General features: G+C 40.1%; 2 protein-coding genes across 5 annotated transcripts in view; both read right to left on the bottom strand.

Moving 5' to 3' along the window:
- Positions 1 to 20,994, bottom strand: part of CCDC30 (coiled-coil domain containing 30) — a 114,357-nt gene extending 93,363 nt beyond the window's left edge. The window contains exons 1-8 of one of the 2 annotated variants that reach the window (XM_032877473.1): positions 20,078 to 20,994; positions 17,328 to 17,383; positions 17,065 to 17,137; positions 13,841 to 13,918; positions 10,973 to 11,093; positions 7,374 to 7,567; positions 3,482 to 3,571; positions 1,877 to 2,030 (exon numbers count right to left, since the gene is read on the bottom strand). In XM_032877473.1, coding sequence (XP_032733364.1) covers positions 1,877 to 2,030; positions 3,482 to 3,571; positions 7,374 to 7,567; positions 10,973 to 11,093; positions 13,841 to 13,918; positions 17,065 to 17,137; positions 17,328 to 17,383; positions 20,078 to 20,206 — 895 coding nt within the window. In that variant the 5' untranslated portion in view covers positions 20,207 to 20,994. The remainder of the gene's footprint in view (positions 1 to 1,876; positions 2,031 to 3,481; positions 3,572 to 7,373; positions 7,568 to 10,972; positions 11,094 to 13,840; positions 13,919 to 17,064; positions 17,138 to 17,327; positions 17,384 to 20,077) is intronic. The other variant, XM_032877474.1, reaches the window with a different exon arrangement.
- A 2,660-nt stretch (positions 20,995 to 23,654) lies between these two features.
- PPCS (phosphopantothenoylcysteine synthetase) lies at positions 23,655 to 26,908 on the bottom strand. 3 transcript variants are annotated; one of them, XM_032877470.1, is made up of 3 exons: positions 26,373 to 26,908; positions 26,083 to 26,186; positions 23,655 to 24,150 (listed from the first exon to the last, which is right to left on the bottom strand). In XM_032877470.1, the coding sequence occupies exons 1-3, from the start codon at positions 26,878 to 26,880 to the stop codon at positions 23,830 to 23,832; spliced, it is 933 nt and encodes a 310-aa protein (XP_032733361.1). In that variant the 5' UTR covers positions 26,881 to 26,908; the 3' UTR covers positions 23,655 to 23,829. The 3 variants fall into 3 exon arrangements, with proteins under 3 accessions (XP_032733361.1, XP_032733362.1, XP_032733363.1); XM_032877471.1 differs by lacking the exon at positions 26,083 to 26,186 and having other exon boundaries at positions 26,373 to 26,638; XM_032877472.1 differs by lacking the exons at positions 26,083 to 26,186; positions 26,373 to 26,908 and adding an exon at positions 25,865 to 26,068.
- Between the last annotated feature and the right edge of the window lie 45 nt (positions 26,909 to 26,953).

The raw sequence follows: 26,953 nt of genomic DNA, 5'->3' as shown, positions 1-26,953 counted from the left end.
GAAAATTGGCCCAATTTCTTAATCATTGTAAATTATAAATATAGAAAGGGGATAATTTTTAAAGTTTAAACTTTATTCTAAAATAAATTATTGATAAAGGGAAGATTTAAATATAAACAATGAAACCATAAAAGCACAATAAAACACTATAGAGATGAACACTTTCAAAAACCTTGTAGTGATATAGAAAAGGCTTTTATACATGAAAACCCAGAAGCCCTACAGAATAACTCTGTTAAACCCAACTTGATACATATTAGCATTTCTTTATGGCAAAACCCCCCAACACAACATTTATAACCAACAGAAGGCTTATATCCATAATATATAAGAATTTTAAAAGTGGTTTTTTTTTTTTTTTAATAAGTGATGTCTATGCCTAATGTGGGGCTCAAACTCATGATCCTGAGATCAAGAGTCACATGATCTACAGACTGAGCCAGCCAGGTACTCCAGGAGTATATAAAGAATTTTTACAAATTTATAAAAGATACAACCCAATAGAAAAAGTACAGGAGACTTAAGCAGGTACTTCACAAAATAGTGTAACCAAATGAGCAATGACAAGAGTAACAAGAAATGATGACAGGGTTTTCAGCTTCATCAGCCATCAGGGAAATGCAAATGAAAGCCATCACTAAATACCATGACACACTTACCAGAAAAGGCCAAGTTAATAAGACTGACGATGCCAAATACTGACAAAGAATGTGGAGCAACCAAAATCGCAGTAACAACTCAGATTCAGTATACAACTGAAGCGAGCTTAAATTGATACAACTATTTGGAAGACACTGTAACAATTATCTACCAAAGTAGAATATGCACATAACCCTTTGACCCAATCATTAGGTCTATCACAATCAGAAATGTGTTGGTAAGTCCAAGAATATTCCTAGCAGCACTATTCATAAGAGAGCACAGCTGGAAGCAACACAGATGTCCATCAACAGTAGAATGGCGAGATAAAGTAAACGGTAGTGTATTCATTCAGCGGACTATTATACAACCAGCATAAGTCAACAAAGTGCCGCTATATGCAACAACATGAGCCAATCTCACCAATTTAAGATTGAACAAGAGAAGCAAACTAGGGGCACCTGGGTGGCTCAGTCGTTAAGCATCTGCCTTTGGTTCAGGTCATGATCCCAGCGTCCTGGGATCGAACCCCGCATTGGGCTCCCTGCTCAGTGGGAAGCCTGCTTTCCCTCTCCCACTCCCCCTGCTTGTGTTCCCTCGTTGCTATGTTTGTCTCTGTCAAATAAATAAAATCTTTAAAAAAAAAAAAAAAAGAAAGAAAGAAACTAAATTTAAGAATGGATATTGCCGGGGCGCCTGGGTGGCTCAGTAGGTTAAAGCCACTGCCTTCAGCTCAGGTCATGATCCCAGGATTCTGGGATCGAGCCCCGCATCTGGCTCTCTGCTTAGCAGGGAGCCTGCTTCCTCCTTTCTCTCTCTGCCTGCCTCTCTGCCTACTTGTGATCTCTGTCTGTCAAATGAATAAATAAAATCTTAAAAAAAAAAAAAGAATGCAAATTGCCTGCAGTCAACACTCCAAAAGAGTGTGAAAAGTCAGGATAGTGGTTCCTTCTGGGTGGGAGAGGGTGTAGACCTAGCAAGAAGAAACAAAAGAGGCTCTGGAATGCTGGGAGCGCCTTGCACCCCATGATGTACACTCAGGAGTTGTGCGTGTTTGGGTAGGTATATTATGCTTATGCTTCAGTAGAAATTTCTGGACACTGTACAAAAAGAAGCTGTTTATCAAACTTTATGTGTTTTAGATTTTTTTCCCTCAATGTACTCATGTTCCGCCCTGAGAAGAGATCAGTTACATTTAAAGCATCATCAAAACCGTTCCTCTGCAACCATAGCTTACCTAATTTCCCCTGTTCTTTCTCCTTCTCCTGTAGCTCATCAGTGAGCCTTTGGATCTCTTTCTGGGCCATCCCTAACTTCTCCACTGCTGCTTCTCCATTTCTCTCCAGGCAGTTTTGTGAAGTTTTATCTTTTTCCAGGTCTTCATTACGGGACTGAAATAAAAGTGTTGTTAGTAATAAAACAAAAATTAAATGTACTCTTATAACACTGCACTATTTCCCACAAGCATTTGAAAGCTAACAAAGAAAAACAGCAAACAATATTTCATTTGTATGTATTTCTTTTATTAAGTGAAACCATGTAAAATTGGTGACGTTTGATTTTTTTACCTATGAACATACAACTTCTTATAGCTCAACCTAATATATCTAAGAGTTTATGGTTATGTGATTATAAAAAATAGAAATTTTATCATAAAAGTATCATCTGGTGAAAAAGAGAAAAAAAACTCTTCATGTGTATGGCCCATTAAATACAGTTTACAAAATGTTTTCACATGGAATATTTCATTTAATGTCAGGGTATGCACACACTCAAATCATGTTTACAGCTCCTTTTCTGCAATTATTTTCAAAGCATTTTAAAAGTTAAGAAATTCAGTCTCAATTATATCTTGCTTTTGATCCCCCAAATATGTATTAATTTATATAATTATCATACAAATATTTCTAAAAGATAAGAAGACAACCAAAATACCATCTGCATAACAAAACCACTTCTAGCACACCAGTATATATCCTTGCAGTATTTTTTATTTGTATACATTTTCACATAGTCATAATCCCAATCTCGGTACTTCTCTTTTTCATTTAACATTATATGAGAAACATTCCCACAAAAATTGTACAGATTTTGTAATGATAATTTTTAAAGGTTATTAATGTTCTGTAGTGGGTGTCACATGTCACATTTATATAATCATTTAAACATTTGGTAGTTTCCAATTTTTGCTATTTAAAATAATACTATGATATACAGTTTTATCCTTATACATTTATCTTGGGTTACTTCCTGTGGTTAAATTCCTAGCATATACTTTATTTGTTGGATTTAGCACTTAATAACATTTCCCCAGAGCAAAATATTTAATTCCATGAAGAGAATTGGTTATACTTAAAACAATGTGCTATATATATTAAAGGACTATCCAAAATAAAGGACTCCAAACATATTTGGGAAGGATTATCCCAAAGTGATTTTTCAAAGGATGTAACACACACTGATTTTAAATTTTTATACATTCAAAAAAATCAGCTATTTATTTTTTCTTCCCAAATCTTTGTGATTTATTTTTACATTTATGTACAATTCTATGATCTTCACAGCATGGATTTATATTTTAATATATTCAAACAAAATACTTGTTAAAAGCTAATGTGTTAGAGGGGAGTCGGGAGAGGGTGGTGGGGTTATGGACTTTGGGGAGGGTATGTGCAATGGTGAGTGCCGTGAAATGTGTAAACCTGGCGATTCACAAACCTGTACCCAGGGGCTAATAATACATTATATGTTTATATTAAAAAAAAAAAAAGCTAATGTGTAATTAGCTGCTATTACTAATCAAAGGATTCTTTTTTTTCTTTTCTTTTCTTTTTTTTTTTACCTCACTCAGAGTTTTTCCAGACTGCCGCACAGGTACCTGATATTTCTCATGTTCTCTTTGCAGGAGCTGATGAATTTGCTCAAATTTCTCCTAAATAAATAATGAGATAAATGAAACTTACATCAGTCAGTCTTCATAAATGTCATTTAAATTTTTTTAAAAAAAGCAAAAAAAAAACCGAGCACAGTCCAATCCACTTTATGAGCTTAGGCAATGCATTTTCATTGAGACAATATCACACCCAAGGGAATGAAAATTGGTTCCTATGGGGACAAAAAAATCTTACTCTTTTTATGTACAAAGCATGATATGCCTATAGTACACAGAACTCTACAGTAATGTTAAAATTTCATGGGGGAGTGATTGGGGGGGAAAAAAGTGTCATTATAGAGGCAATAATGAAAAATGATTGGCTAACACTGGCTAGCCAAACCTTGAGATTAAAACCCAACAGGGGCACCTGGGTGGCTCAGTGGGTTAAAGCCTCTGCCTTTGGCTCAGGTCATGGTCCCAGGGTCCTGGGATCGAGCCCTGCATTGGGCTCTCTGCTCCGCAGGGAGTCTGCTTCCCCCTCTCTTTGCCTGCCTCTTTGCCTACTTGTGATCTCTGTCTGTCAAATAAATAAAAAAATCTTTAAAAAAAAAAAACAAACCCAACAAAGATAACAGGGGAATGAAAAATCACAGGGCAATCTTCTTATTCATAAATGTAGATTAAAAATCATAAAATTTTATCAAAAATAATCTTATAATATCTAGAAAGGATAACATATCATGAACAAGTTGGATTTGTCCCAGCAATGCAACAACAGGTTTAACATTAGAAAAATAAATCAATGAAATTCTCTCATTTACAGATTCAAGTTCTAAATTATTTCATAATCAATGGCTACAAAAAAACAGTTTATAATATTCACTACTGGTTCCTAATAAAAGCTCTTAGCAAACTAGGAATAAGAGGGTAAATAATAAATAATAAATAAACACTACCATTTGAAACAAAACCTTCAGCAAACATCATACATAATAGTGAATCACTAAATGTTTTCTCCAATATTAATAACAAAATGATAAAGCTAGATAATACTAATAATAATACCAACTTCAAGATAACAGTAAAGAGCCTAGCCAATATAAGGCAAGAAAAAGAACTAAAAGGGGGGCAGCTAGGGGGCTCAGTGGGTTAAGCCTCTGCCTTGGGCTCGGGTCATGGTCCCAGGGTCCTGGGATTGAGCCCCACATCAGGCTCTCTGCTCCTCGGGGAGCCTGCTTCCTCCTCTCCCTCTGCCTACTTGTGAGCTCTGTCAAATAAATAAAACCTTTAAAAAAAAAAAAAGAACTAAAAGGAATAAGGACTGAAAAGGAAGAAACAAAAGTATCATTATTCTCAGATAATATCATTGTATAGGTAGAAAATATTTTAAATCATCAAAAAAATTATTAGAATGAATAAGAGGGATGCCTGTTTGGCTCAGTCAGTAGAACACATGACTCTTGATCTCAGGGTTGTGAGTTTAAGCCCCACATTCGGTGTGGAGCCTACTTAAAAAAATAAATAAATAAAAATAAAGAGCAAAAATAAATTTAAAATATTTATTATTTATTTATTTTATAAATAAATATGTAAAATGAATAGGAAGTTTTAGCAACAATGTTAAGTGTTGGTCAGTATATAAAATAATTATACTTTTAAATACCAGCGATAGAAAATTAAATCCTTTTTAAAAAGATAGCTTAATAGCATCCAAAAATATGAAATACCTAGGAATATATGTTAACAACAAGTGTAAGATTTTGCGGGGAAAATCATAAAACTTTACTTATATACATGAAAAAATACATGGATATTCTATGATCACAGATCACATCAATATTTTAAGACAGCAAATTCCTCTTTGTTTTTTTTAAGATTTTATTTGTTTATTTGACGGAAAGAGAGAGCTCACAAGTAGGCAGAGAGGCACACAGAGGGCGGTGGGGGGAAGCAGGCTCCCCGCTGAGCAGAGAGCCCGGTGCGGGCTCGATCCCAGGATGCTGAGATCATGACCCAAGCTGAAGGTGACCCAAACCGAAGGCAGAGAGGCCCAACACACTGAACCACCCAGTGTCCCTCCTCTTTTTTTTTTTTTTAAGATTTTATTTATTTATTTGTCAGAGAGAGACAGCCCAAGCAGAGGGAACAGCAGGCAGAGGGAGAAGCAGGCTGCCCACTGAGCAAAGAGCCCCATTTGAGACTCGATCCCAGGACCCTGGGATCATGACCCGAGCCAAAGGCAGACGCCCAACCAACTTAGCCACCTAGGAGTCCTGATAGTAAATTCCTCTTAAACTGATTCAATACAACCAAAAACCAAAATCCCAGATTTTGTAATAACATGAACCAGAATGTTACTCTTTCCTCTTAAAATTATTTAGTGTGACTCTCCAGACATTCTATAACAAAGTCCATCAAATGTTTTTATGCCTTAGGGCACCTGGCTGCCTCAGTAGGTTTGTAGTCAGCAATTCTTGGATCTTGGCGTTGTAGGTTCAAGCTCCATGCTGGGTTGAGAGATTACTGAAAAATAAAATCTTTAAAAAAAAAAAAAAAAGTATTTATGCCCCTAGTATGGTTCAGGAACATTGCTGGGTGCTGAGTCCAAACTTTAGCTTAGCATATGAATCTCACCATGATGTGGTTCCTGAAAATATCTCCAGCCACATTTCTCAGCATTCACTCACATGAACCAGTCTGTGATATATACTGTTTCCTCTGCCAGGAATGCCTTTCCCAGCTTCTTCATCTAGTTAACACATACTCAGTTTTCAAAATACTACTCAACATCTCCTCTGGAAGACTTTTCAGTCCCCTGACCCATTACATCTGACTCAGACCCTCCTCTGAGTTTCTCGAACCTTCTATGCCTTCCTTTATCAAGGGACTTTACACACTGAACTATAATCACTGGCTTTTTTCTTTCCTCCATTAGCTTGTAAGCTTGAAGTCCAAATCATGTCTAACTTGACTGTGTTTCTACATTCGCTGGCACAGAGCCTGGCACATGGAAAGTTCTCAATAAACAATAACAATAATGCTAATTAATACTCTGGTTTCTCTTCAGATGGCATAAATTTTTCACCTTTTACTACAGATTTCTGTGGAGGAAAAAAACCCCCACAATAATGCTAATTAATGTGTGAGGTACTATTCGAGAGCCTTATATATGTTATTCCATTTTCATGAGAGCCTTGTGGAGTAGTTGAGTCAATCCCAGATTTTATAGATGAGAAAATCAACGCTCACAAAAGTTAACTTGCTCAAGTTCATACCAAGAAGAAGTGGCAGAGAAGTCCATCCAAAAATGAAACCTATATACTCACGGTGCCTTGGCAAAGTCGGTTGAGTGGACAGCTCTTGGCTTTGGTTCAGGTCAGGACCCTTAGATAGAGCCCCACATCTGGCTCCAGGGCATGCAGGGTGTTTGCTTCAGAATTCTCTCCCTTTCTCTCTGCCCCTCCCCCACTCACTTGGACAAGTACTCTCTCTCTCAAATAAATAAGTAAATCTGAAAAAAAAAAAAATACCAACCTACTGAAGCATTATTAAAACTGGCTTCCTAGGGGCACCTGGGTGGCTCAGTGGGTTAAGCCTCTGCCTTCAGCTCAGGTCATGATCCCAGGGTCTTGGGATCGAGCCCCGCATCGGGCTCTCTGCTCAGCGGGGAGCCTGCCTCCCCTTCTCTCCCTGCCTGCCTCTCTGCCTACTTGTGATCTCTGTCTGTCAAATAAATAAATAAAATATAAAAAAAAACCTGGCGTCCTAATAATTTAATGAATGAATGATTAAAGAAACAAACAAACAAATAAAAAACTGGCCTGACTCTTATTCAATTATCTAGTTAATTTCAGAATACCTGGGCAAGTCCTTTCTGTAGGTTACTGGTCATACATCTTTGTGACTCTGGTTTGGGGCTCCCAGTTTCCAGTTTCCTCAAGAGTGTACTTCTTTCTACCAATAAGTATATAATCTGTTCACTGGGGCTGCTCAGAGCTATTTCAGATAAGCCCTCTTTATACAACATTTCTTCAATCTCTTTTATTCGCACTTCTGTTAGGAAGAAATAACAGAAACAAAGCTGTTAAAAGAAATGCCGGCAAATAATTGGTGTTATAAAATGTTAAATGTGTTCTTAATGAAATAGCAAGTTAATTTTTAAAAAATCAGCTATATTGCTACTACCACTCTTCTGCCCATCCCTTCAGGGCGTCTGCAAACTTTCAGAAAAGAAAATAACCAAAAAAGTAGTGGAAAAGGGTTCTCAAAAGCAGTAAATATTCTTAATGTTATATAACTTTAAATATTGTTGTTTTGTTGAGTGCTTACTATGTGCTAGGTATTATACCAAGCACTTAAGATAAATTTATGTCATCTAATCTGTGCAACAATTCACTGAGGTAGAAAACATGATTATCCTTTAAGAGACAAGGATGCAGGCACCAACAAGCCAACCAATTTGTGTAAGGTTACTTAACTAGCCCTGCCAAAATTCTTGGTGATTTCAATATTTAGGTAGATTATTCTAGTGCCCTGGCTTCTCAGTCTCGCCAACTAACTTCCAAAGATTGAGTCCTCCACCCCATCTCAGTCCCTACTCCACAGTAATTCTCTAGACCTTGCTGTTAGCAGCAACTCCCCAGTCTCAATTTCAAGCATCCCAGTCTCCAATCACCATTTCCTATATACTTCATCTAGTAGCTAGATGTCAACAAGTTTTTGACTATACTGACAACTATAATCCACTAACTTTAAACCCTTTTCAATGTTCCTTATCCCACTCCCATTCCCATTTACTTTCTTAGATTCATCTAAGCAATTCATCATCATAATCACCCCCCCCTTGAAAACATACACATGCCCCTCTTTCCTTCCAGTATTCTTGGCTGACAGAACTCTAGCCCGTAAACCAACCCTTCACCTCTCCTGCCCCTCACTCCAGAAGCAAAGTGTAGCTGGAGAAAACTGCACAGCCAGTGCTGATTGATTTCACCTAAATTCGTGTCTACTCACCTCAAGTGGGTCCTTATTGTCCGCCAATCCTCCCACAGGTCCCTGGAATTCTCTCTCTCATTTTCCAGCGATCTAGACTTTTATTTGATTCCTCTCTCTCCTCCAGTCTCCAACGCCTCCTTCCCCATCCTCACTCTCAGCTGAATACCCCGCTTCTTATTTCACTGAGAAAAAAGCAGCACTCCAGCTTCCACAAACTCTCCTTACCAAATCTGCCAATTCCCACATACTCTTCCCTCTTGTGAGATTTAACAAACTATCCTTGCTCCTAAGGCCTCACTCTCCCCTTGTGTGCTGGATCCCATTCCCACTTCCATTCCCACTTATCTCAAAGACAACATGCTTTCATCATGTCTCTCTGGGACACCACACACTGTTGGTTTTCCTCCTGTCATGCATGCCACTCCTTCTCAGACTTCTTGGCTAATTTCTCACCTTTCCAACCTCTCTAAACATAGAAATGCCCAGGGCCCAGTCTTCTTTTCATTCCCCAGGTAATCGCCTATCGTCCCAAGGCTTTAAGTGTTGGCTATTCGCTGATGACTCTCAGATTCACTGCTCTAGCATGCAGGGCCTTCCAAACATACAACATTGTGTACTTGACATTTCCACTGGGATGTCTAATACACGCATCAAAAGGTACATGTCCAAAAGCAAATTCTTTACTGTCTTTCCCAAATGTCTTCCCATAGCCTCCCTAACCTAAGTAGCTGTAACTCTAATATTCCAACTGCTCAGGCCAGAAAGCATTGGGTCACCAATGATTTCTCCCCTTTTCTCCGACCCAACATTAAATTCATTACAAAATCATATTATTTCTACCTTCAAAAAATACTGTTTAATTATATAAGCATTTCTCAAGTGATTAAGTTTGATGCTCCTAAAATAAACTTGTATTTTGCAAACTGCTCACTAAAAGTAATGAAGCTTATTGAAAACCCAGATTTGTACAGACAATTCTAAATTTCTGTCATTGTGCAATGAGAGTGCTATAAAAACACCGGCAATCCTAGTAATTACACTGGTACACTTAAAGAGATATATCAAATTCCTAAAAAATAAATACTATAGTAAATATAGGACTTTTGTCTTTTTTTAAAAACTCAGACTTGCTATAAAGATGAGCTCAAAGAGCTGAGTCTGCGGAGTTATGGAAAAAAAGCCAAAGGCACAAAGATTAGGGCTACCTTTGCAATAAGCACTTCCCAGGAGAAACATGTGGCTGAACTGAGTCCCAGAGAAGAATGTGGGACAAATGAACTTCATGTATGAACTCCAAGGCTTGCTGATTAGCTCAAACCATTAACATGCTGGGGTATGCTGTATATGAACGTCTGCATTAAAATGACATAATTCAGGGGAGCCTGGGTGGCTCAGTCCTTAAGCATCTGCCTTTGGCCCAGGTCCTGATCCCAGGATCCTGGGATGGAGCCCCATGTTGCGCTCCCTGCTCTGCAGGAGGCCTGCTTCTCCCTCTTTCACTCCCCTTGCTTGTGTTCCCTCTCTCATTGTGTGTGTGTGTGTGTGTGTGTGTGTGTGTGTGTGTGTGTGTCTCTCTCTCTGTCAAATAAATAAATAAATAAATGTTTTTTAAAGAATCTTTAAAAATAAATAAATAAATAAATAACAATAAAATGACATAATTCCCCTATTTACCAATCCTTCATAAACTAATTCATACTGGCAGCAGGACACACAGTATCTTCCATTTCTCACAGAATGGCAGATTAGGGCCTTGAACAACCCTCTTGCTGAGAATAACTAAGAATGCCAGAAGAAATTTGAAAACTCTTAAAAATGCAACCACCATACAGACAAAAATAGAATGCAAACTTTTAAACCAGCAGGAGAAAACTCCGTATATTCAGTGGAAAAGAAAAATCCAAAAAAAAAAAAAAAAAAAAAAGGAAAATCAATGAAACAAGAGTGCAGTACATATGAAATAGGTCCTATGCTTAACTCAACCTTTCCAAATCTGATATTCAAAATAAAGAAAAAACTTCCATCAGCAGAATATTAGAATATTCTAAAGGGGTCCTATCCATGTTCTCCCTTGCAGCTTTGTAGTACTTAATAAATATTTCCTGAGTCTTTAATATGCTAGGCGCTTTACAAGGCAGGTGCTGTGGGAAACACAGAAACCACTGATCTCTGCCCCAGTGGAGCTGACGCAGGTCACTGTGACACTGTGTTAAGTGCTAGAATAGACATTGGAGGAAATAACCATCTTGTCCTCTCTCACACACATTCCTGGCTATTTCAGAACAGTTAGTTTAAAAAGACCAGGCAGAAAATACACTCAAACAAGATAAGTACTTTTCTTGGAGTGGAAGATTATAATTTTCCCCCTTCCTTTTACTTTTATACATTTCCCAAATTTCTATAATTGTCTATAAAAGTAGAAAAAAAAATAAGCTTCACACTGTTAACAAAAGGGAAACATACCCTGTTTCGGTTGGAGCTCTTTAACCACATTTCTAAGCTCTTTGTTTTCCTCTTCACAACTGTGAGAAGATGCTTCTCTTTCCTCTGTTAAGTTATGGACATGGTTTGCATACTTTTCCACCTAAAAAGAAAATAATACATTTTTTCTTACTCTTAGTCCGTGATTCACACAGTAACCCATATCAAATCTATGAAGTGAAAGAATCGTTGAGAGATCACCATACGATCCTGTCTATAATCTAAGAAATAAACAGAAAACTTGGCTTTCCTTAAGTGTGAGACTCTCTCCCTAAACTTCCTTCCAGCCGTTTCATTTTATCAGACACTGTTACCCATAGATATGATGACACAGCTCTACAAATTTCTGGGACAGTCACAATCTCTAATTTTTTCTCCATTAACTTGCCAGGTTTCAAATCAAGTCTCCTTATCTACGGTATAGGCAATATAGCATGATACCCATGAACAGAGAAAAATCTCCACAATAATTGTTTACCGTCCTGTGCTAACAATGATGATTAAGATATCTGAAATGTTAATAGAATATTGTACTAAAATACGGGGTATTTTTAAAAATAGCTTTTGGTTAATATGGTAACTTCATAAAAGGCACTTTTATGTGGCTCATAATAATAGATTAAAAGCTAGCTCAATGCCCCAGGCACTGTATTAAGGACATATCAAATATTTCATTTTCACCACAATCCTCTGAGACTGTTATCCTCCCACTTTATAGGGGAAGAAGCAGGCTGTTAAGAGGCCAAGAGATTTGCATTGTCATGCAGAAAATAAGGAGAGGAGTTAGACTTCACACTCAGCAGGGCCAGACCCAGAGGCTAAACTCTTACCTATCTGCGAAATTGCTTAAAAGTAGACTAACATGGGGTGCCTGGGTGGCTCAGTGGGTTAAGCCTCTGCCTTCTGATCAGGTCATGATCACAGGGTCCTGGGATCGAGCCCCGCATCGGACTCTGCTCAGCAGGGAGCCTGCTTCCCCCTCTCTCTCTCTGCCTACTCTCTGCCTGCTTGTGATCTCTCTCTGTCAAATAAATAAGTTTTTTAAAAAAATCTTAAAAAAAAAAGTGGGCTAACAAAGTAATTGCATTTTGCTGAATTATGTTGAAATCTATTGCACAATCCCTCGTAAAATGAACAAAGAGCTGAATGGTATATAGCAGAAGTAACTTGGCACTGCCACCCAAGTTCATAACTTCCTGCTAATCTTCAGTTTCTTTCTCTTCAAAATGGCAGGAACAATAACACCTATTTCTAATAATTAACAGCTATAATTGATTGAATATCTGCTAGGAGTCAAGCACCTGTGCGTGAAATGTTTTATGGACCTTAACCTGTGTAAACCTCACACATCCCTTTGAAGAGGTAATCATCCCCATCTTACCTATGAGGAATGTCAAGTTCAAAAAAGTTAACTAACTTGCCCAAGGCTACACAGAAAGACAGTACTAAAGGCAATTTTTCACATCCATTTGCCTAATGTTAAAGTTCATGGTTTATTATGTTGTCCTGCTTTTGTTCTAAAGGAGCTGCATTCTTCTTTAAGAGTTTGGAAATCACACTGTCCTCTAAAAGTTAAATTAAAAATCAGTATGTTGCCTATCTGAGCTGAGATGCTGAAACACAACAGAATGATTTCTAAGCAACTTGAGAGAATTTCTTAACTCATTTAAAGAAAGAATATGTAAAAAAAAAAGTAGGTTAACCAGTATTGGAAACACCAAAAGAGTGATAAGAAAGTCAAAAGATGTCATTATCTACTCCTCTAAGGGCTAGCTAGATACCCTGCCATGTTCTAGTCTATAAAAGGTCCAGAAATAAAGGCAGGTATAGAGAGACCTATTGTGGAAATCAGGCCATCTCAGTCAGTGCTATAAAAATTAGAACCAAGATGCCCTTCAACGGACGAATGGATAAGGAAGATGTGGTCCATATACACTATGGAGTATTACGCCTCCATCAGAAAGGATGAATACCCAACTTTTGTAGCAACATGGATGGGACTGGAAGAGATTATGCTGAGTGAAATAAGTCAAGCAGAGAGAGTCAATTATCATATGGTTTCACTTATTTGTGGAGCATAACAAATAGCATGGAGGACAAGGGGAGATGGAAAGGAGAAGGGAGTTGAGGGAAATTGGAAGGGGAGGTGAACCATGAGAGACTATGCACTCTGAAAAACAACCTGAGGGTTTTGAAGGGGCGGGGGGTGGGAGGTTGGGGGAGCCAGGTGGTGGGTATTAGAGAGGGCACGGATTGCATGGAGCACTTGGTGTGGTGCAAAAACAAGGAATACTGTTATGCTGAAAAGAAATTAAAAAAAAATTAGAATATTTGTTCCGCAAGTAAACATCTGTAATGCAGTGTACCTGTAGAGAAAGAACCCATCAGCCACAGGACATGCATGTCTGGTTCTTGTGGCAATTACATTTCTTTTTGCCCACTAGTAAGCTGGTATCTATTTTTTCACAAACATCTCTGTGAGTGTAGTTAATATAAGGTCACCTTTGAGAAACAGATCCACTGACTAATCAGGTTTCTAAGCCCGCAAGTGACAAGCAAGAGAGTCAGCTAAAGGGTGGGTTATTGAAACACGATGAATTTACAGAGATAATGAAAACCACCTTGAGCAGACCCCTTTGGATGTCCAACCAGTCATCTCTTGGTAACATCTTGTACATCTCTACAGGAAATGGATACAGACTACTGCAACATTTTAGGGAAAAAAGGTACATGCAAGTGCTTTTGCAAACTACACAGTAATATTCAGATGTTGGTTTTTAACATGTCGGTTTAATGAAGGACAATGAACAAAACCACAGTATCTTAAAACTTTATGTTATTAGTTCTTACTTCTTCCATTTCTTCCACGTGCTTCGCTGTTAGCTCTTCTAAATTTCTGGTAGCAGTGCTCAGCCTGTCTTCACTGTTCTGAAATAAGCACCAAATAAAATAGAGTGGTTCTTCTGTAGCAACAAGGGATTCAACCCCTTCTTTCTCAAGATGGTGAAATACATATTCTGTCTGAACTTCTCCCTTGGTAAAAGAGATAGTGTATATGTATGTACATACATGCATACAACACACATACACACAACTGAACACACAAGAAAGCTGACATGCATGTATACCTAGAGTTAGACTCTGTACAAAGTAGTTTAGTTCTCCTGTTAATTAACGGGTATCTTATCCAGTTACGATGGACATTTACATGAATATCCAATAATACAAAGAAAATTAAAATTTCAAACAGCTTCATAACATCTTCTAAAATAAGAAATGATGACATTATATATAATGCAAATGTGTATTTTTAAAAAATACAAGCTTTTCTGTATGCCCAGTTCTGAAGTTTGCAATTTAGTAATCAGAGAATTGCCCAAGGGCCCCTTGAAAAGTTATAAATTCCAAAGAAGCTTTTTTTCTCCTCAGTTGAATTTGAGAGATAAAAGGACTCCTCTGGAAACTAGAGAGCTCACTGATTCTGTACTATCAAGGGATTACTGTACTCACTGAATATGGCTTAAAATTTCCGGTGACTTTCAAATCATTCAGTTCTCTTCCAGAACTTCTTGATATAAGCCTGTCATCAATATTATCTTCAGTTCTTTAAGCTACAAAAGAGCTTACTCTATAATGGTAGGTGAAAGATAAATTTCTGATTGAAGTTTTATCTGTGTTTCTCTGTTACTAGAATCTCTAGCTGTGACTAGGACTTGCTGTTATAATCAAACATAGCTTTTTTTTTTTTTTACAAGATTTTGATTATTTATTTGGGAGAGAGAGAGAGCACAAGCAGGGGGAGGAACGAGGGGTGAGGGAGTAAGCAGACTCCTCACTGAGCAGGGAGCACAACTCGGGGCTCGATCCCAGGACTCCAGGATCATGACCTGAGCTGAAGGCAGACACTCAACCGACCGAACCACCCAGGCGCCCCCAGATACAACTTTTAATGAAGTTAATCTGACCAAATTGTAGTGATCTGCATAATTATTACTATACTGCAGATAGTCCACACAAACTATACTGTTTTGCTTTCTTCATTATTTGTATTATTTTTCTCCTTTCTTGCTAAGTTTTTCAATGTTATTTTCACATCAGCAGTTTAAGTGGACAATACATAGAATTCTAATTATCATCTGAATCTCACGCTGAAAGAAAAAAGGATTCAGGTCTGAATCTTAGTACCCCATGTGTTCGCCTCATGACTTAGAGCTAAAATTATTCTTGTGCTCCTCACCTCACTTCCATCATCTGGTCCCCACTCGTATTTCCCTTCTCCCTTTTTAAGGCTGAATACGATTCCAGTGTGTGGATGGGTGCATGTGTGAGCGTGTGTGTGTGTGTGTGTGTGTGTATCATATTTTGTTTATTCATTCATTGGTTCATGGACTGTTGAGCTATTTCTACTTTTCAGCTGGTGTGAATGAACACTGTTGTGAACACGGGTTACAGGTATCTGTTTAAGCCCCTGCTTTCAGTTGTTTGGGGTATATGCCTAAACTAGATTGCTGTCTGTTGCTGTCCTATAACTCTGTTTAACAAATCTTTGAGGAGCTGCCCTACTGTTTTCCAAACCAGCTGCACCATTTTATGTTCCCACCACACAACACTAGGGTTCCATTGTCATATCTTTGCCAATACTTGTTATATTTGTTTTATACATATAACAAAGCCATACTGATGGGGGTGAAGTGATTGTTCTCTTAAACTGTGCTTATTCTACAATGACAGTGAGACCTCAGTCCCTCCACCATTACATCTCTCAAACTACCAGTTACTTTTGGCTTTTCCCCTCAAGCCTGGAGCCAACAGCTGATCACTGCAATCTGTCATCAATATCACCAGTTATCTTGCCCCTCGAACCACCTTCCCTGAAAATCTCAGCCCTGGAGAAGTTTGACCATTTAACTGTTCTTTATCTATTTTAATTTGCTGAGGCCTGGTAGAGAAAAATAAAACAAGCGAGCAGACTGGAGGCACTACAAATTCATGGTCTGCAACCTGAGCCAAACTTCTGTCTTGCTAGATCAGTCCATGCATTCTTTGCCAGATTCTGCTACCATTTCACTCGGCAACTACTCAGAACTTCCATCTCTCCCATCAATCTCCAACCACTCTCACCTCTCCCCTCTTTTCAGATGACCTTGTCTCCCACAGCACTAGTAAAACCAAAGTCATCATAAAACTCTCTCAGCTTCTATACTGAGGTATTAGCCTTTATCCTGAGAGACCTTGTTCTCTTTCTCTGCTCAGTGGAGGAGACTTCCATCCTCCTGATCAAAGCAAGTCTCTTCACCTGTGTTCGAGATCCCATCCCATACTAGTTCTTCAAGGAAGTTTTTTCTTTTCTTTATACTCATCATCTCCCTCACTACTGATCTCTTGCCCTTCACTCAAGATGCTTCTGGCCTTGGGCTGCCTGCATGGCTCAGTCGGACTCCTGATTTCGGCTTAGGTCATGATCTCAGGGTCGTGAGATCGAGCCCTGAGTCGGGCTCCACGCTGGATGTAGAGCCTAATTAAGATTCTCTCTCCCAGGGCGCCTGGGTGGCTCAGTGGGTTAAAGCCTCTGCCTTCAGCTCGGGTCATCCCAGGGTCCTGGGATCAAGCCCCATGTTGGCCTCTCTGCTCAGTGGGGAGCCTGTCTCTCTCTGCCTCTCTACCTACTTGTGATCTCTGTCTGTCAAATAAATAAATAAAATCTTTAAAAAAAAAATTCTCTCTCCCTCTCTCTCTGTCCCTCCCCACACAGGCTCTCACCCTTTCTCTCTCAAAAATAAGGGATGTTTTTGGTCTTAAAAATAAAGATACAAAAATAACCCTCCTTTGACCCCACTACATTTCTCTGAAGCTACTGTCCTCCTTCCAAATTGTCTTCCCCTCCCCTCCTCAACTGCATTTTGACTTCTGTTCATACCACTATACTCAAAATATCAGTTACCAATAACTCCCAAAATGCCAATCAAACTGGACATGGTTCTGTCATTTTTATATATGATCTCTCTGCACTACTCTCTTGAAAATGTTTCCTTTCTTTGTTCTGGGTCATCACTTTCTCCTGTTTTTACTCTTACCTCTTTGGCCTTTTCTTCTCTCCGTTCTTCCTGGGCTCCTCTTCTTCCACAGCCCCTTGAGATGCTGCCATTCCTAAGAATCCTGACTTTGGCTCTCTGCCTTTCTCATCATCATGGTGATTAACAGCATGGATATAGGAGTCTGACATACCTTGGTTCAAACCCTGGCTCTGCCACTTTATAGCTTTGTGACTAAGCAAGTCACCTAACTTCTTTAAGCTTTTATCTACCCCCAAATAAAATGGATTAATAACAATGCCTACCTCATGGGGTTGTTAGGGTTAAATAATAATCCATCTTTGCTAAGCCCCAGCTCTATCTAGAAAAAAAAAAAAAATGGGAAGAAACAGAAACACACTGAAATTAGAACAAACACAAGTGCTAGTGGAAAAGACTGCCAGTTGTCCCCCAATATTTATTCTTCCCTTTTCCCACAGCATAAGATAACTGGTTTCTTGAATGATCATACAGCCGCCTGCCTTACTGGAAGAAACAGCCATGTGGCCTAAGTTCTGACCAATGGGGTTGTAAATGGAATTGTGCGCCACCTCTAGGAAGTGCCCTGAATGGAATGGGATCACTCTTCCTCACTACTTCCTCCATTCTACTGGCTGGAATACACATAAGATTGCTGAAGCTTGAGCAGCCATCCTGGATACATGGGGTGGAAGCAAACTGCCACAGATAATATACTATCATGAGAGAAGCAATCTTTGAGTCTCTGACGATTTCCCCACTGATCAGGGAGTCTGCTTCTTCCTCTCCCTCTCCCTCTGCCTCTCCCCCTGACTCGTGCTCACTCTCTCTCTCTCAAATAAAATCTTTTTTAAAAATCCATTATTTGAATTATAAATGCTCTAACATCTAAACTGCACGTAAAATAACCCACATAACAAAGCACACACACAAACTATTCTCTCCAGACTAGATACTGAATAAATGCTCATTAACTATCTTAAAAAGTTTTTGCCCCCCCCACCCCAACTTCCAGATGTAAAGAATGAGTTGGTAAAGTTGTCAAAACAAACTAAGACAGAGACAAAGAATTTTAAATGGAAAGAAGGTAAGGAGAATGGGCGCAGAGTCATTGTTTCTTGTTCTTATTTCCCTTACAGGTGCCCTCAAAGTACAATGAAGGAGCCAGGACCATATCTCGTGCTACAGCACATCTTTTGGCTCTGAGGAAAGGATAAGTTTTGGATCTCATGGTCTTACAGTGACATTAAGGAACAAAAGTAAATAGCATGGCCACAAAAACTGATATACCCAGACAGGCTATTCACCTTAACCGTCTTTCTCCCTTCTACACAAATATAATTTTAAAATTACAGGCATCTTAAATATGATACGTTATACACATTTTTTTCCTTCTCAATTCCCAAGTAAAATGAGGAGAAAAATACGTTTCAAAAAACTGAAAGCAATGTAGCAATGTTTAAATGCTTAAAATATAAAATAAAGAGGAAAAGAAAGGCAAAAATGTACACTAGCATTACAGCTATGTAAAAATGTACACTCGTGAGCAAGGACTGACCCAGAACAGAAAATGAACTTGATATGTTGGGATAGGGTTTCTTAACCTTAGTGTCACTGACATTTGGGCTGGATCATTCTTGTTGTTGGGAGATGTTCTGTGCATAGGAGGATGTACTCTGCCAAGTGGATGCCAATAACATATCCCCAGCTGTGACAACCGGAAGTATCTCCATCCTTTGCCAAATGTCTCATGGGGAACAAGATCGCCCCCTGAGTTTAGAGCCACTGTCCTAGGGTGAGAGGAAAGTTCTTAAAAAGTTACTTTTCAGTGCTGCCCTAATGATGTTTATTCAGTAAATACATACTGGAAGGGGAAAGGTAAGATCCTTAAAATACAGCACCTAACACTGTGCTTTTCAAAAGTTAGAATTTATCCATTAAATGTGAAAAATGGATAAAGTTTCAGAACTTTTTCTCTTCTTTTTTAAAGAATTTATTTATTTATTTATTTATTTATTTAGAGTGTGAGCATTGGGAGGAGCAGAGGGAAAAGGAGAGAGAGAATCTCAAGCAGATACCACACTGATCTTGGAGCTTCATCTCAACACCATGAGATCATGACCTCAGCCAAAAAGAGTCAGACGCCCAACTGACTGTGCCACCCAGGTATCCCTAGAACTTTTTTTTCTTCTCCAGTCCATTATAGAAGAGAAAGCTGAAGACCCCAAAGTACCTGCTAAAAGTACATGTCTTCAAAATAAGTTTACACTTAAACCTGAATACTGAAAAAGAAATAGTGAGACTCAACGAGAAACACAAACCTTAAGACAAATTAAAGTTTTTCAACTAAAAGAAAACTGCACTGGCTCTAAATGGATCTCATTCTATTTTTTTAAGGTTCTATGTTCCAGTCTTTTTAGGACTATTAAGCCTGCTCCCTTGCCAAAAATATTTATTTTCAATCACTCCTCCTCAATGTTTCTGTTTCTTGGCTCAGGTCATAAAGAATGTTTTCCCATTAAGAAACTGACATGAAGGGGCACCTGGGTGGCTCAGTGGGTTGGGCAGACGACTCTTGATTTCCTCTCAGGTCTTGATCTCATGGTCCTGGGGGATCCCCATCCTCCAACTCAGTGAGTGTCATTGTTTCTCCCACTCCCTCTGCCCCCTCCCCCATACATATGTGTACTCTCTCTAAAATGAATAAATAAATCTTAAAAAGAAAAAAAAAAAAGAAAAGAAACTGACATGAAGAGAAGGCACAAGAACTATTTTAAGCATCTCCTCTCTAGAAAATTTGATGGTATCAAGGCACTGCATTCATATGGGCTTAAAGTTGAAATCCGGTTGCATGATCATTCTGAATGATCTTTTCACATGCATAAATACATCATGTAAATCTAACAGAGTATTCACTTAGAGCAAGAAACAACCTTTCTTTATATAAGCCTGGGATGGGCCTAAAAACGCATTTTGATTTTTTCCCCCTCAGTTTCAAAACACGCTACGCTTGTAGGAATTCACTGTTTGTATTTACCAAAGTGCGCTTCTCCATGTTAGTTAGTTTAACCAAGACAGGAAGCTGGCCACAGTGCACAGAAACAAAGAAAATCTTCCAAAGGATTCCAGAGCTGAAGAATGTGGAATACTTAGCTACCCAAAGCATTGTAGCAGGAAATCAGAGGGAGGTGGTCTACAGATGGCAGAGGTGGTGGAGACGAATGGACATTCAGTGATGTGCAGCGTGGACAAGAAAGGGTGAAAATGGCTGTGGAATGAGCAGGATGAGAAAACTGGTGCTGAGGGTGATGAGAGAAGCGGATGAGATCATAGCTCGAAAGGCAGAAGGTAACTGACTTGATGACATCCGATGCTGAGGATACAAAAGGCCTCTCCAGAGCTTCATCAGCATTTAAGGTTCTGCATGATGAACATAGGGCGAACAAGCAGAAAACGGCAGTTCTTTGTTCACAAGCCTAAGACCAGGGGAAGCCGTAGCTTGGAGGACTCGGCACGGGCCAGGCCCACCAGGCGCAGTGGTCTGTGCAGGGCTGAGTCTTTGCCAGGGCAGTGAGAAAAGGGGCGCCCACTTAACCGACGGGTTCCAAGCCCTCTCTAAATAGGGCAGACGGCCTAATTCTAAAGGCCTGTGACGGTTGGGTCCCTTCTTCAAGCAGAATCACTCCAGCCCGCCACAATAAAGGCAGAGCCAGCAGAGGTTCTTCTCCGGTTTCGGGTCACACTAGCGAGAGAAGTGGGAAAGACCTGGAATGCAGAAAAAGAACGCAGAGAAGGCGCTTTCCTCCTCGGGGCTGAGGCAGAACCGCGGGAACCTCAGGAACCAGGCCGGAAACTTTCGTAGAGTGCCGCGAGGGTCCTGGCTCACTGGGCTCCACAGCTGCTCAGCGGCCAGCGGCAGGTGCTTACCCAGGCCCGGGCGTCATAGCAACCGCGATTGCCGCAGAGACTCCGAGGCGTCCTTCCGGCGGGAACCATAGAAACGACGCGCACCATTGGCTCAGGGGATGCTCTTCCTGTGGAAACAGTGCACACCATTGGCCGTCGGGTCTGGGGGCGGGGCTTTTAGACAGAAACGAAAGTACGCCTCATTCCATTGGCTTTGCAGTAACCACGGTAACAACATAGGAGCGCTTTTCTTACTTCGAAGTTACGTTTTGTCCCGGGCATTTACAACTCTCAAATAGCTTCCCGCCAGGCCTTAAGTGGAGACCCGGCTTAATAACCTTGGTTCTATTTCTCTAGAAGTAACTTCATTCTTAAAAGGGAGAGGGTTAGGATTGTGAATTTTAAGCCTAGATCTGTCACTACCTGGGGTGCCTAAGACAAATCACATTTTTCGGATCTGGCTTTATTATTATAAAAATGAAGAAATTGGATTTGACTAGAATTGTCCCTAAGACAGAAGCCCTTTAGAAGTCCCAAGCACTGAAAATTCAGTTTAAGTGAACCGGTCCTCCACCTATGTTGTGCAAAATAAAATTTCAAATTGACAACTTAAGAGAGGCTTGGTATATAACATGTTCATTTAAATGCTCTTAATTGCAAGATTCTGGTTAGTTCACCAAAGCTTGATTTGACCCATTTTGGGGGGTCCTTGCTTTGCTGATATCTTAACTAGGTACCCGCATTTCAGTCTTATTCTAGTTCCACACAGGACCCTTTCCAAAACTTTGCCAGTTATCTGGACAGATCTCACCCCTTACTTTATGGAAGTACTTCAATCATTTCCACCTTACAAGTGTGTTTTCTCTGATCTAAAATGCTCACCACTTCCAGTCCACTTAACTCCTACTTACCGTATCAAGTATCACTTCCTCAGGGAAACAATTCTTGGTCCTCCAATTCAGATCAAGTGCTTTCCCATTTGCTCTCATTGACTCGCATTCCTTTTCATTCTTTCTTTCTCTGCACGCTCCTATTTGCTGTTTAAAACGAACAAACAAAAAACCTCCTGGAATTTTAACATGTGTAATACTGTTTAAGTGCTCCAAATGGAAATTAAACTGAATTGGAAAACACTTTAAATAATTCCATGTAGGAAAAAGGTGTTTGTTTAAGCCTAACAATACAGTATAGGAAATGGTTCCCAAAGGAAGTAATAGATGGTAGAAACCAACATCACTTCTAGTTTTCACTTCATTTACCCTCATTGGACATTCAAACATGATGACAGTAATCATCCACATGAAGCTATAGATGTAAGGAAGAAAATCAGTCTTTCGCTTCTTATCCCTTCAGTACCGAAGCCACTGACAGAGCCTGTTGTCTTTGAGATTTTGCTAATTGGACCTTAAGTTAAAATTTTTGTTCCATGGGACTGCTGCTTCCAGAACAGTGCTGATTGCTGCAGTTATTTTCCCTCTGCTTGTAAGTCACATTTCTTGATTTAGTGACATATTTCAATGCCTCTTTGCACCTCTGCTCAAATCTTTTCAACTGCAATTTATTGCACCACTGCCATCACATTGGGTTACTCTTCCCAACTCCATGAAATATCGCTAATTGCATTTTAAATCAAATACGTGAAGTGTATTTCCCGCTTCACCTATTTATTAATGGTAGTTTCTCATCATGCACTCTGGACCATCCTACAGATCATTTAGGGGATTTTTCTGAGCCACATTTCTCGTGCACTCCCAACCCAAAGCCTAGGACAGTAACAGAAGCTTTGAAAACTCAAGAATTCAGGGATCAAGCAAGGCACCATCAGAATACTGCCTTGCTGAGAAAAATTTATGTGCAGGTAAAAAATGTACATGCCAGACACGAGATGATTCATGCTTTATCTTCACTGTTTTACTTAAGCCTCACAAAAAAGGGCACTATTCAGCAGAGAGGCTTATTATCTCTATTTCATAAATGAGTAACTTGAGATTAAGTCATGAGTCTGAGCTTACAAAACTAACAGGTGATAACAGCTAGAAAGGCCCAACTTGGCTGAGATGGCTCCAAAGCCTCTACTCCTTACCATATAGTAAAGCTTCCCTCAGGGCAGAAATCACAAATAGGCCCCTTCCTTGCCCCAAGTAGAAGCCAAGTTTCCACTAAGCACAATTATAAAATATTTTAAAGGTAAACTGTTAACTCAAATACTCAACCTAGGAAAAGGAGCAATAAGTGAATGTATGGGAAGCTCATCATTCTAAAGGCAACCTATCTTAAGGGAAGTGTCCTTCTCTTGTACTCCCCTTCGATGAATTCCCAAAAAACATCATTTCCATCATGTTAGCTTTTGGGCACACGCTTTATTGCACTTTATTTTTCATACACCCATATCCCAGACAGACATATTTATTCATCGTTTTAATCCTCATAATCCTCAGGGCCTACCACATAGCAGGCATCAAGAAATATTTGATCTTTAAGGCATGGCCATTCATACATCCAATAATCCTTCTCATAGTAAGAAGGTTGATATTCAGGCCTCACATGTATACGCTGGGGAATATAATTCCCAATAAGCTCTTTTTCTAAAGGTGACGAACAGCTCGTGTTCATTTTCAAAATCCAGGTGATAATCAGATAAGTGTGTCAGGTGGTTTGGTCATAATTGCTTTGCTTTTGTTTTCATTCTTATTGTGTATGATCTTTAATAGACAAATACCAACCTACCCTCACCTACATACCACTGACTGTTTCTTTCCCTTCATATTTTGTCTTCATGAAAGCAAAGGACTTGTTTTTACCACTTAGAAAACAAGTCCTGATTCACTGAACAATTTTTTTTTTCCCACTGAACAATTTTTGATCCTACAAAGGCTTTTAACTTCAGTTGTCATGTATAAAAGCTGTGTGTCGAGACTGAAGATCACTCACTATCTTCTCTTCTATGTCTATGCCTTTTTCTACTTCTTCCTCTGATAGCAATATCTTGGTCTCAGAGTCTTTCGTTAAAATAACCACAGAGGAGTGTCGTGACTCAAGGCTATTGGCCACCACCACTTGATGTCGATAAACTTCCAAAGCATTCCGTGCACGATCAATTACGATGGAAGGGTCAGTCTCCAACTTAAAGGAAATTATAAATGCTTTGGGAGCCCAGTCTTTAACCAAAGGAGAAAGCATTTTTGGCACCATCTTCATTGTTATCTGTATTGGAAAAAGAAAAGCTTAATAAGCAAACAAAGGTCAGTATCTACCAGGTCAGTCTCATGGGAAACTAAGGAAGCAGGGACTCAGATTTCTGGCGATGCCAAATTTAAGTGGGATTTTTTATTATCAAACTTTTCAGAGCATTTTAAATGCTTAGCTTAGAAGCCTTGGCTCTGTAAGCTAAGGATAATCCTCTGTAATAAAGATACCTAATTCCAAGGCTTCATACAAATTCTGAGACAAATCATGTCTTATGAATTAACCTTGCCCTCCTACCTTCATCACCATTAACAGAGGTCTGAAAAACAGCATTATATTTTCTTAAGTATTCCCCTTATTTTAAACCAAAGACTCAAATAAACAAATCGATTCACACAAATCCATAATGCAAATTAACTTTGGCAGAAGTATAATGCTGGGTTTTTAAATCTCTTAGCCTAAAACATTCCTTGTACCAGTAGAATGGCTACTGGATTCCATTTTAAAACTGTCACTCATAACATATCTTAGCACTGAAGAAAGAGAACTGATTTTATTTTCACTTGATCAAAATTCCTACTATATCATTCTTGATGCCATCTAAGAATGCTGAGTTGGTTTGTGTACTTTCAAGAAAGAACTAAAATATACAGGAGAGGGGCACCTGGGTGGCTCAGTGGGTTAACCACTTCAGCTCCGGTCATGATCTCAGGGTCCTGGGATCCACCCCCTGCCCTCCCACCACTGGGATCTCAGTGGGGAGCCTGCTTCCCCCTCTCTCTCTGCCAGCCTCTCTGCCTACTTGTGATATCTCTGTCAAATAAATAAATAAATAAATAAATCTTAAAAAAAAATACAGGATAAACTAAAGCTCCCAAAATTTTCAAAGTGTGAAATTACTCTGATAATATCAGGATTTCAGAAAGTTAGCAAGCAGTGAGAGGGATTATATTCCCATTCCCCACTTAATTTTTCTGCTTATCATTTTTCACTACCTAACATAGTATGCATTTGACATATTTACGGTCTCTGAAGAGTATATGCAACTAAGGGCACAGTATGTTTAACACTGCTTTATCTCCAGGTCCTACCACAGTACTTGGCATATAGTAGGTACTCAATAAATATATGTTGCAGAAATGAACAAATGAAGTATCCTACAAAGTCAGCAAGTGTCTCACAGGTAGTTTCTCCTATTTAAATTCTGCTTGAACATAAATGATTAAGAATTGTCTCAGGTTCCAGGATGCCAGATCACCTCAAGATCTCAACCACACCACTAGCCACTCCATACCCTTTGCTTAAACTACAGCAATCATCACCTAACCTGCACCCACTTCTAATTCACCTTTCAGACTGATGCCAGAATATTCTTTTCAAACAAAAAGTTTATCTCATTCTCCTACTTGTTTTCCTTAGCTCCACCGGATGAAGTCCAAGCTACTTAAGAAGGAACACAAAATCTACGAAATAAGCTCTCTTCCGTCTGCCCACCCACCTTGGGCGCCTCTCTCCCTGCTCTCTAACCTTATCGAACAACTTCAGTTCACAGCACACGGTTCATTTCCAAATTCCAATTTGTACTCTTTCTGGAATGACCTTCCCTACTTTGTCTGCTAGACTCTCAGAACATCTTTTTATAAAACCCAGTTTATGTCATCTCCTCCAAGAAGCCTTCCTTGACTTCCCCAAGATTCACTCACCCCATGCTCTGACTTCACTTTGTACGTACCTCTACTAGAGCATTTATCACTCTGTACTGTAATTATGTCTGTATCCAGCTCCCTCACTAGATTGTGAGGTTCTTGAGGGAGGGCGGTGTCTTATTCATCTCTGTATCCCTAGGGCCTATCACATATGGAATGCAGAAAGGCCATCTCCAGATCAAGAGGAAATTAACCCAAGACTGATTATAGGGGATCGGATCTCTGGAAGAGAAGCGCCCATCACCTGCAGTGGGCCCCTAGATGACTGGATCTTGTGTTCAGGCATTTCTGAGACAGGAACATAGAAATCTGACACGGCCGCAGCCAGGTAAAACATCGCAGAAGAGCCTGCAGAGAGAAGCACAGGGTGTAATAAATCGGAGTGGGATATGGGATCAGCTCCTTTCAACTCAGGCTCCCCGGCTGTTAGACTGCGGGTAATGAAAAGGTGAGGGCAAAAAAGTGTCTGGGGGGAAAGTGTCTGGGGAAAAAGGCTCTGCCTGCAGGAAACCCTGAACTCCTAAACGCACGCACCCAGCGGATTGAGCGCCTGGGCCGCAGCCTGCAGCAGATGCAAATAGTCCGCCAAAGTGGTGAACTCCACGGCCAGGAAGGTGCCGGCAGCCGCAGCCTCTTGGTAGCTCCGCAGAGCCGCCGCGAAGCCCGGAAGTGCATTCTCCTCGGCCTCCAGGCTCAGCAAGCCCGAAGGGGCTGCGCCGCAGGGCCGCAGCGCCGACAGCCAGGTCTGGGGCGGGAAGCGGTGGGCAAAGGGGAAGGCGGAACGAGCGCGGTGGAGAAACAAGACCCCGTAACCCGCGGCCAGGAAGGCCTCGGCCGAGATAGCGCCGCGCCGACCGCTGCTGAAGTTGTCCAGAAAGCGCACTGGCCGGGCTTCCAGGGGAACTTTGGTGCCGCCGGACGTGATCAACACCACTCGCCGGCCCTGCGCGCCCAGCCTGGCGACGAAGCGACCCATAACCTCGGCAGAGCGCGCAGCATTCGCAGGTTTGGGAAACTCGGCGACCAGGTCCGTTTCCGCCATCAGTCCCCGGGTACGCCCGCACTCGTGCACGCCCCGCTGCCCGCGGTGCCGCGGCCCTGCCCGAATCCCGGGC

This window comes from Lontra canadensis, unplaced genomic scaffold (genome assembly GCF_010015895.1).
Source record: "Lontra canadensis isolate GAN:19392208 unplaced genomic scaffold, GSC_riverotter_1.0 scaffold60, whole genome shotgun sequence".
NCBI lineage: Eukaryota > Metazoa > Chordata > Mammalia > Carnivora > Mustelidae > Lontra > Lontra canadensis.
The sequence above is the reverse complement of the archived record's forward strand: the minus strand, read 5'-3'. Positions and strand labels throughout refer to the sequence as shown.